Consider the following 11,344-nt stretch of genomic DNA (forward strand, 5'->3'; position numbering starts at 1 on the left):
GGTGGTATGTTACAGTCCTGAGTTGGGGCCCGCTTATGTATGGGACGGGGTGGGACCCAGCCTTGTGTTGGGTAGGTTTAAAGGGCCTTGCCTAACACGTTCCATCAGCTCTGGAGTTTTTGGCGTATCGGTAATGTCACGCCCCAAACCCCACCCTGAGCATGGGACGTAGCAGCGTCGTACACTTGCAAGATAAATCCTAAAAGCATACAAGGCAATAAAGCAATAACATAATTAAACCTAGCATTCCATAACTTAAGGTTTCAAAGTCTCAAATAATATGGACCCAATATAGTCAAATCAAATCTCAACTCTCCCCTAACCAAAATAAAATAATTAGTCTCTACAACTTATTCAAAGTGCTCACTTCCTACTGAATCAAATAAAATAAACTAAATCTCCAAGCCGAATCCGGTTCAAAAGCTAAGCATCATGTTCCTCATTCTTATCACGAGGGCCAAGATCTGAAAATGTTATATAACCACAGTCAGCTGAAAAGCTCAGTACATAATAAAATACTACTCTAAGTTTAGATCTAAGCTTACCATGTCTCAAAGGATAAAACAAAGGGGTCAGAACTGTATGTTGAATATCTCATAGGATGCATAACAAGTACTGACCAATAAAGAGTGAAATAGAACTAATGGTATCAAGCCAATGCCAAATTGAGGTCTAAATATCAGAACAATAGTCTATGCCAAAATTAAAACAGAAATCAAATTCTGAAGGTGTCCATAATGTCTCCACTTCCAGATCATCAGCCTTGTCCAGAAGACGTGTTATTGCTTACACTGACCGTCCACGGTGCTGGAACTAGTTCCTCCAGATTCAGATACCTGTCGACAGGGCCAATTATTTCATCTCCATATGGCAGGTTCTAGAAGTCACGCGTACTACCCCCACAGATGGGTCCAGAGTTGCCAATTGATTTACCCCCATATGACAACGTTTAGAAATAACCCAAGCCACCACCAAAGTGTCCAAAATAGATATCAAGTCCAAAGTTCAGAATAGATAGTTTCAAAGGTTCGGATACTATATGAAAGGTTCATGAACGAACTACAACAACCAAAGTAATGGCGGTAGCAAAAGCAATATGAGTCCAAACAGATGGTGTGTTTCATATGGTTCCAAAACAGGCATGCTAGACCCAGGATAGTTTCAGAAATTCATGGCTGGAATACAAATACATGGTCTCAATAACAGTCTTAGTTCAAACTAGGTAGGGTTTAAGAAACACCCAAAGTAGTATGTTATTACGTACCTCGATGATGGATATTCCTTCTCTAACTTGTCGTATAGTTCAATATTCTAACCTGAACAATGTACACATACCATATAAGAGCCTTATAAGAAACACTAAGGCTTAAAACTAAGGATCAAATTTCAAAATAAAAATTCGGAATTCCTAGGGTTCGGACGCCCGAACCCCTACCTTCGGACATCTCTGAGGAGAAACTACTCTTGGGTTCAAATTTTACATACGTTTGGACGCTCGAATACCCGTTCACGAGCCTGAAAACCCATAGTCGGGTGTCCGAAGTGCGAGCTGGGTTTTGTTTGTGAATTTTCAGATTTCGTCCGGTTTTCGCAAAACTTGAAAAATTCATATCTCTTTCGTTTGGAGTCAAATCGCGCAAGGCCGGATCCGTTGGACTCGCATCAACAAGGGGAATCCAACCAACTCGATTTCACAATCCAAATTAGAACAAATGATAACCGATAAAATAATTAAGAATCTAGGTCAAAGTCTCCAATCATTCGAATTCGGATTTCTAAACAATTGATCTTGGGTTCGTAGGGATCGTAGAACAATATCCATGCCAAGAAACTCAAGATCAACCTAGGGATTCTTATTTCTAAGCTATATTAGACACAAATATCTTCTTTTATCTATCTAATCCTTGTTTTAGGGTTCTTAACACCCAAATCTTTCATAAAACATAGATCTTACTATGATTTGTGCTTGGAATTTCCAAGGAGCGATCTTCTTCTACTTCACTCTCACGAACATCTTCTCTTGGGACTGAACAAAACAAATAGGGTTCGTTTCAGCTACATAACGATGCATTTATAGGCTTTCTTAAGAAGCCCTGATTAAAACCAAACTTCCAAAGAGAAAAATGCTCCTCACTATGGAGGGGGGCGGATTTTAATTAGAGGGGTAATTTCAGGTATTTACAGGTAAGGTACCTAACATGTCAGTCCTTTGATAGACTTAATGGTAGATTTTCACATTCAAAAATGTATGATTAGATAATGCATGATTAGTGCAAAATAAAATTTCACCGTTAGATCGAGTTTTATTGGCTTCAAATCGTGATCTTTGACTAGAATAAAACCCAGACCACCAAACTCCTTATCATTAGTACACATCTTGTCCCAATCCTATGATCTAGATCACACCTACTCAAGTTATGATCGTTAACATGTATGTGGCTCTATCAGGTACTCTAGAATACACCATTCATAAATTGATTCCATCCGATCATCATACCAGAAAAATTCAAATCATTTACGAGGGATGTTCAAAATGCACCAAAAAGTCCCACTATGCACTCTAGCGCCCCACAAATCATTACTCCCTTGGTTTCAAATTTCGATTTCGGAATGCGTTTCAGTCCTCACCAAAACTAAAACTTCGGTCGAAATCCGACGAAATCTATTAAATTAATATTTTATCATATGAAATTTCAGAAAAATATTAAATAATAAAGAAAATTGAGATTTTTGGGTGAAAATCCTTAAATTTTGGGAAAAATGAAATTTCGGCCGAAATTTTGTAATGTTTCGTGCATTCCCAATTTCGGTTCGGTTTCAACCAAAACTTGAAATTTTGGATTTCGGTCGAAATTTAAAACCATGACTACTCCTACCCCACACGTGCAAAGTGTTGCACCGCCCAATGACTCATATGCAAAACTTACTTCTAATAAAGGAAGAGCAAGGAGTGAGAAAATACTTATAAGCTCCTCTCCTGGCAACACAACTTCAATTGTGTCGGTAAACTTTTAGTCTTGACAAATCTTTTTTATTTATTTTTAAAATATTATCTATTGGGGTAAAAATCAGACCACCAGTACAAGCTCATCACGTGTCACCAAGAGGTTCGGCAATTTCAGATAGGGCTGGCAATTTCACCCGTAAATATGAGGATCCACCCCGCCCCATCCTGCACGGGGTGGGGATTCCCTGATTTGGGCAGGGATGGGGCAGGGAAGGGGATTTAAAAAATTAGCCTGAGTAGGGACGTGGCAGGGATGGGGATGGCTCTGGGCCTGCCCCGATTCAATACCTTGCATTATGACATTATTGGTACATAATTTGCACTATAAAATAATTATATTTTTAAAATTTCAAATCTGCCCTTTGACCTTTGCCTTTTAGTGTGCGGGACGAGGCAGGGCGGGGACAAGGTAGGGATTAAATATTTCCCGTGGAGCGGGGGCTGGGATTCCCCTCCATCCGTAAAGTGGGGACGGGGAATGCAACATCCGGCCTCGCCTCACCCTGTTGCCAGCCCTAATTCCTAACGATCAAAATACAATGGAGGGCAAGAATGTCATTATGTACCTCATTCAAGAGCCCGGATTTTATCGAATCTTCTTCAAATGGTAACCTTGCTGGCAGAAAGGATAAGCATGGAAACCAACTAACTACGGAAGTCGGCCAATTAGAATATTTCCAACCAAGGCAAGCTTCCTAAACCACCTCAGACTCTAGATCTATAAAAAGGGCTCAAACTCCAGGCTACACAATCAATCTCTCAGAACCCCCCAAGTTCTGCTTCTCCTACATTTGCTCAGATTCTACTGTTGAGTTGTTGTTTTACTTGAGCGTCAGAGGGTTCCCCGGAGTCTAAACTCTTGGTCTCCTCACAGTTCTTCTCGGTGCTCACAAGTCGTCTCCAACCATCGAGCTAGCATCCCCACTACACCTCCGTGCTCCAATCTCGATTTAGTATCAACATTTTTAACACAAATTACAAATCGAATGGTGAATATTTTCAAACATTCATATATCATTTTGATCTATTTCTTGAATTTGAACATAACTTTGATATAATTGTAAGATTACATGGGTTTGTTAATTTTAGGGCACGTTTGGCTGTGAGGAATTTGTTTTCATGATAAATCGGGCTTCTCTAAGTGTAAACGAGGGTGGAAATCCCTAAAAATCAGGAAACAAAATCCCGTAAACTAGTGTTTCTGGTGACAAGTTGGTGCTAAAAATCTGAAAAAGATCCATCCGATTTAGCGTAGAGTGTTTTGTTTCTGGATTTTTAGCTACTTGTGATCACGCGAAACACTAGTTTCCGGATTTTTGTTTCCTGATTTTTAGGGATTTCCACCCTCATCTCTACTTGCAGAAGCCTGATTTATCATGAAAACTATTTCCTAGCAGGCAAACGCGGCCTTAATGTGAATTTTTTTTAATGTTATCATATACACTAAGAGAGAAAATGAAGGGCATTTTAATAATAGTTCACTAATACTACTTTCTAAGTTGAACCCCCTTCCACCGAGCTAGGCCCCATTAATAGGATGGGCTTCTCCGCACGTTCGAACGCAGTCCTCACGCTATTGGCTTAAAAGCCGTTAACTAAACTAACCACGCTTAAAAAGTCTTACTAGTTACCGACGTTATTTTACAAGTAGCTTTAGTGGAGATGAAAACCATCTCTTAACCCCACATGCACTTTTTCGTGCTTTTTATTCTCTCTCATCAGAAGCTTTTTTTATGTCTCTGGTTTATGAGAGAAAAGCTTTAACGGAGGAAAGCAAACCCTAGAAAAGGTCACCTATAAATCCTCTGTATCTTTTACAATTTTTTACCTTTCTTTTTCGTTTTCTGCCGTTTCTTTCATCATTTGGCTTTATATCTTACAAGATCTCTGAAGCTTGTTATCTTTTTCTCTGTCTCTCATCAATTCGAGTTTTATCTCTCTGTTTTATTTATTTTTTATTATTTTTATTGCTGTTGTTTGAGGGAAATGAAAGCTTAGGAAATCTTGATTTAATTCTTCAGAGTTTCTTTTAAGAAATGTTTGATTTATAAATACTATTTTCTTTTTTGTTGCTTTTCTATGTCGTTTGCTTTTTTCCTCTGTTTGATCTCTATTACTAGATTTCATTTTTTATCTTCTTTTTTTTCTTCAATTTTTTTACTTTTCAATTTTTTGTAGCAATTTTAGGGGCGGTTTGGATACACGGATTTTAGAATTTAGATTTTTAGTTTGAAAATAGTGTAAAAGAGGGTTCATGATCAAGCAGTTGTATGTTGTCCTGACAGCGTTTCTTGGATTTTAAGTGAGAAATTCAGGTTTTAAAAATCTCTCCTGCACCCTAAGATTTCTAAAACCTGGAAATATGGGAGGATCTGCTACTCTCTTGTTGTCAGAAAGAAGGGCAAGAAGTCAACGAAGTCAAAAGTGAGTAAAAAACGACGGCTGGTCCGCTTCTTCTCTTGTCTGTTGGCTACAATTTTGAAGACATCCGAGATTCTAAAATTGGCGTATCCAGACGGCTTAATTTTTAGGCGATCTTTTCTCTCGGATCTAATTTTAAAGATTTTGTCAGTTAAGTGTCAAAATTTGTAGCCTTTCGTTGTTTCTAGAACCTTTATGTTTAGCGTTTCCCTTTTAAAGGTGCCTCAATATACTCTTATACTTTCTTTATTAATTTTTTCTAATTATTCTGAATGGAACCTTGCTAGAAATCGGTCAGTATCCATAGGATTTTCGCTATCTAGACTTTTTTACGTCTTTTGTCTCATCTTTGTTTTATTTTTAAAAAATTCTCTCCTTTTGTTCTGAGGTTTAACAAAATGCTGATTTTCAGGGGGTTTTGGCCGGATCTGTCCTTAAACCGTCGTCTTTTGCTGTTTTCTAGTGTGATCCGGCTGGAATTAGACTTTACCCAAAAGAAGCTCTTGGATCTCTCTATTTGCGTGTTCTTTTAATGCTTTTTGCGCTTCTTTTATGTACGCGTGTGCTCTTGAATAGATACATGTGTTAAGAAAATGTTCGCATTTAATATATATATTTATAATTTTGAAACGTTTCCTTTTGTGCAATATATTCTGTTATTAATTTCTAGGGTGTGGATTATAGATACTGGCATAAAAGATTGTTTAGTCTTCTTTCTATTTTTGGAAGAAGCTATCTTTTGTCATAATTTCTAGATGTGATATGAATTTTTTTTCTTTTTTTCTTTTTGAATAGTGATGGTATGAATTTCTTCTTTGTTGGATACATGCTTACGTGTTGAAATGGAACTAAATTTTTTTTTTCAATTTTTATTACATGTAAGGATTTTGAATTTCTTCATTATACCCATGAGACTTTTTTCCACCATTTATTTTTTTCTTTTTTGGAATTTTTTGGGGGTTTTGGCTCGCCATATTTTTATAATATTTGCCTATATCCAGTGAATGCTATTTGCCATTAATTTGTTCGTTATTGGATTTATATTCATGTGGGAGGGAATTTGGTTTTAATTGTTCAAATGATACAAATGATACATAAATAGAAAATATCTCCTTTTGTTAATTGAATAGATAGATTTTATTTGTGACGATTTCATATCTGTTTGCAGGAGGTAGAGAAAATTGAACAGGAGACATCTCAGATCGAAAGAGCAGAAAGTGACAACGTTGGTATGATGATGGGGATGTATGAAGAAATGGTGAATTTTGATTTTCTATCTCTTCCTCCCGAAGAATGTGCAGAAAACGAAGTTGAAATCTCGCAAGACGATGGCGAAAGTAGTGAAGAAGAGATAGAGGTCGAAGAATTGGAGAGGAGAATCTGGAAAGATCGATTGCTGCTAAAGCGCCTTAAGGACCAGACCAAAGGTAAAGAGGCCATTGTTGATGCTGCGAAGCAGAGGCAATCTCAAGAACAGGCACGTCGAAAGAAAAAGTCACGGGCACAGGACAGAATACTGAAATACATGTTGAAAATGATGGAGGTGTGCAAGGCCCAAGGGTTCGTGTACGGAATTATCCCTGAGAAGGGCAAGCCAGTGGGCGAGGCATCGGACAATCTACGAGCTTGGTGGAAGGAAAAGGTGAAGTTCGATCGAAATGGACCGGCTGCAATAGTAAAGTACCAGACAGATAATGCCATACCCGGCATGAATGATGACAGTAGCTCATTGGCTGCTTCTCCTCACACTACAAGAGCTTCAGGACACAACATTGGGTTCACTTCTATCAGCTCTAATGCAACATTGTGACCCGCCTCAGAGGCTCCTCCATGGAGGCCGACGAGCAATGAGGAGTGGTGGCCTGAATTGAGTCTGCCAAAAGACCAAGGGCCTCCTCCTTACAAGAAGTCTCATGATCTGAAGAAGGCGTGCAAAGTGAGTGTTTTAACGGCGGTGATCAAGCATATTTCACCTGACATTACAAAGATCCGTAAGCTGGTGATGGAGTCGAAATGCTTGCAAGATAAGATGACGGCAAAGGAAAGCACAACTTGGTTGGCTGTCATCAATCAAGAGGAGTCACTATGTCAAAAGCTCAACCCAGATGCTTGCCCTCCTGAAATCCCAATAGGCAACACAAGAGGGGGGGTGAATTGTGCATTTAAAAATTTTGTCCTAGTTATGTGTACTTTTTACAGTTAATGATAAATTTTCAGAAATATCAATTGTAAATCTAACCCTTGTTCAATTAGCAATAATAGAAAAGTAGGGTTTAGATTATACCATTCATCACACGAAGAAAGAGGAAGAGGATAAGAGACGATGTAATCATTTATAGCAGTTCGGTCACAAACGAACCTACTTCACTACCCAAGTACTTGGTCTTTCCTTGGAATTTACCTTCACTAAAATGAGATTCCACCCGCTGAATCTCTGGACTTTTACAATGAACTCCTTCAAGGGACACACCCCCTTTGTACAAACCGCCTCCAAGGATCACCACCTCTTTGCAAACCGCCTCCAAGGTGATTTCTCCTCTTAGCAAGACCACCTCCAAGAAGACGAACCTTTTTTGCAAACCGCTTCAAAGGGAACCGCTTCTCTTCGCGAATACAATGAATGATAAAGAAAGTTTAAGCTCACAAAAGCCTCTAAGTAGGCATATAACACAATAAAGCTCACTACAAATTCTCTGTCAAAGATACGCAAGTAAAAACCTGAATCCAACACTCTTGGATGTAATCAAAATCAAGGCATAAGTGTAGAAGGAGAGATTTGAAATCCAAAATTGGTAGCAAGGTAGATTTGTGGGTGTTAGGCTATTTCAAAATTATTTCATCAAGTTAAAATGGAGCTTGGAACTCCTTTTTATAGCCTCTGAATGGATATAGCCGTTGGAGGGCAAAACTGTAAAAACTGGCTGCAAATTGAAGCTGTGTAGAAAACCCAACGGCTAGTTTTCCAGAGCGGGGCAGTCAACCGAGGTGTCACGTTCGTCCGCACCATATCGGGCGCTATTTGAAAAATTCAAATTCTTATAGTCGCGGTCGACCGGGTCAATCGAGATCGCCCACAGGCCATGTTCTGGTCAGATGTTAAAAACACATTTTTCATTTTCGCGGTCAACCGAGTCTGTCGTGGTCGCCCGTTGCATGCCTTTTGACTAGTTTTATATTTCACCTATTTAAAGGGCCAGTCGACCGAGGTGCTAGGGCCGGTCGATCATCGATTGCAAAAACTGTGTTTTCCAAATATTTTTCTGGGTTTCTTTTGCAATCCTTTTGGGTTCTCTCTTTGAAATACTCAAGAGGGGGGGTGAATTGAATTTAACTCAATATTAGGCCTTTTTAAAATTACCTATGAACCCTAATTGGAATTTTTCTTCACTTAATTAAATATTTGGTTAGTGCAAATATAATTTGAAAAACAAAGTGAAATGCCAAATCAAACAATAATGGAAATGCAAGAGTGAGAAATACTTCTCTACATATTGTATTTATAGCCTCTCCAAAGAATATGACCGTTTGGGGGTGGAAATATCAAAATACAAGAATTAATTCAAATCCCAACGGCTATATTCTGAGCTGTCGCAGGGTTCTCGGAGTTCCGAGAATTCTCGGAGTTCCGAGACAACGGCCAGAAGAAATAAAATTTCTACTGGACCATTTCTCGGAGTTCCGAGAAATTTTCTCGGAGTTCCGAGAAAATGTCCAGACGCTACTGGACCTTTTCTCGGAGTTCCGAGGGAACTCTCGGAGTTCCGAGAAGCCTAAAAATCCGCAGTTTTTGATTTTTATTGCTTGTTTGATTTTTAGCTTTTGGAACTCAACTCCTATGGTTATTTTGGAATGTTTATGAGGGTCCCAACATGTTGGTCCACCACATAACCATTCACTAATCCATTTTAAGTTCTTAAGTGTTCTTTGAAAAACAAATTGAAAACACTTTGAAAACGTTTTGCCTTGACTTGAAAATCTAAAGAGAAAGGATGTACAATGATATCTATGCAATCTTCAATCCCTCTTTAGCTTTGGTCTTCAAATGATCTTCCATCTTTGGATGCTTGCTTGAGTGATGATGTGAGCTACACTTAGCTCCTTTGGCTCTTGTTTGGTACACCTTTAAGCATGACCAAGTTGAGTGTTGGTTTCTTCAACGATCAATCCTATCTTAAACACAACACTTCAAAGCAAATTGATTAGTATTCAAAAACACAATCAATTATGTTTAGAATCATCAAAACAAGATAGGAGAGTAGACCCTTGGGCTTACAATCTCCCCCTTTTTGATGATGACAAACAAAATTGATTATGAGGTGTGTGTGGAGTGACATAGTAGGCAAGTGAATACTAGAACTCCCCCTCAATATATGCACACATATAAATGATACAAGTTATAAGCAAGTGGTGCATATAGTCAATTGAATAGATAATCAATTTCAAACTTCTCCCCCTTTTGTCATCGACAGAAAGGGTGTAAAAAAAAATTTAGGAGTGGATAACTCCCCCTAAATCAATGCTTATGGTATAAAAATATATAACCAAGTAATGCACATATACCTGTTCATGATCGAGATGTTGACATATGTCAAGATGTTAGGTATTTTAATTAAAGTGAAGATACCTCTCCAACTTAGAAAAACTAAGAAGGCTAAGAATATCAATTGAGTGATTTTTAAGATTAAAAATTTGACATCTCATTCATGCAGATACTACCAAACAAAGATTATATACATAAATACTATATAGATAAGCTGGTTAAAGGCACAAAGTATTTATTTGGCAATTTCTTTGATTTGATCCGCACTCCATATGTTTAAGGCACTTCCGGATATAGCAAATTCTATCATCACTAAGGGGTTTTGTAAAGATATCCGCTAATTGTTCTTCAGTGTTGATATATTTTAAGCAAATATCCCCTTTTTGTGAGTGATCTCTAATGAAGTAATGCCTGATCTCAATATGTTTTGTTCTTGAGTGTTGTATGGGGTTCTTTGTTAAGCTTATAGCACTAGTGTTGTCACATTGGATGAGAATATTGTCCATTTTAATTGCATAGTCCATCAATGTGCTTTTCATCCATAGGACTTGAGCACAGCAAGCTCCAGCTGCCACATATTCTGCTTCTGTTGTGGACAGAGCTACTGAATTTTGCTTCTTGCTAAACCATGAAACAAGTGATTTACCCAAGAATTGGCAAGTCCCACTAGTGCTTTTCCTATCTACTCTACATCCAGCAAAGTCCGCATCTGAATATCCGATGAGAGTGAAGGAAGATGATCTTTCATACCACAGTCCTAGACTTTGGGTTCCTCTTAAGTACTTGAAGATCTTCTTAACTGCTGATAGGTGAGATTCTTTAGGATCCGATTGAAATCGAGCACAGAGACAGACAGTAAACATAATGTCTGGTCTGCTGGCTGTCAAATAGAGCAAACTACCTATCATACCCCTATACAATTTCTGATCCACAGATTTGCCAAATTCATCTTTTTCTAGCTTAGCAGTAGTACTCATGGGAATTTTTGATGTCTTACTGCTATCCATGCCATACTTCTTTAATAACTCCTTTGTATATTTTTCTTGATTTAAAAATATTCCATTTTTGTATTGTTTAATTTGGAGTCCTAAGAAGTAGGTTAACTCTCCCATCATGCTCATTTCAAATTCATTTTTCATTAAGGTTGCAAATTCATCACACAATTTTTGATTAGTTGAGCCACAGATGGTATCATCCACATAGATTTGGACAAGGAGGATATCATGATTTTCTCTTTTGATAAATAGGGTTTTATCCACCTTTCCCATCTCGAATCCCTTTTCAACTAAGAAAGTGCAGAGCCTCTCATACCAAGCTCTAGGAGCTTGCTTTAATCCATATAAAGCTTTATCAAGCCTGAAGACATGATTTGGATG

The 11,344-nt window shown here is 38.1% G+C and overlaps 1 protein-coding gene across 1 annotated transcript; it reads left to right on the forward strand.

The window, feature by feature from the left end:
- Nucleotides 1-6,683: 6,683 nt before the first annotated feature.
- Nucleotides 6,684-7,631, forward strand: LOC143891150 (protein ETHYLENE INSENSITIVE 3-like). Its single transcript, XM_077395789.1, is given in 3 exon segments — nucleotides 6,684-7,162; nucleotides 7,164-7,249; nucleotides 7,252-7,631. Coding segments are annotated over 3 exon segments (945 nt in total).
- The last annotated feature ends 3,713 nt before the right edge of the window (nucleotides 7,632-11,344 follow it).

This window comes from Tasmannia lanceolata, unplaced genomic scaffold, assembly GCF_043159265.1.
Source record: "Tasmannia lanceolata isolate RefF3 unplaced genomic scaffold, GAP_Taslan_0.1 ptg000013l, whole genome shotgun sequence".
Lineage (NCBI taxonomy): Eukaryota > Viridiplantae > Streptophyta > Magnoliopsida > Canellales > Winteraceae > Tasmannia > Tasmannia lanceolata.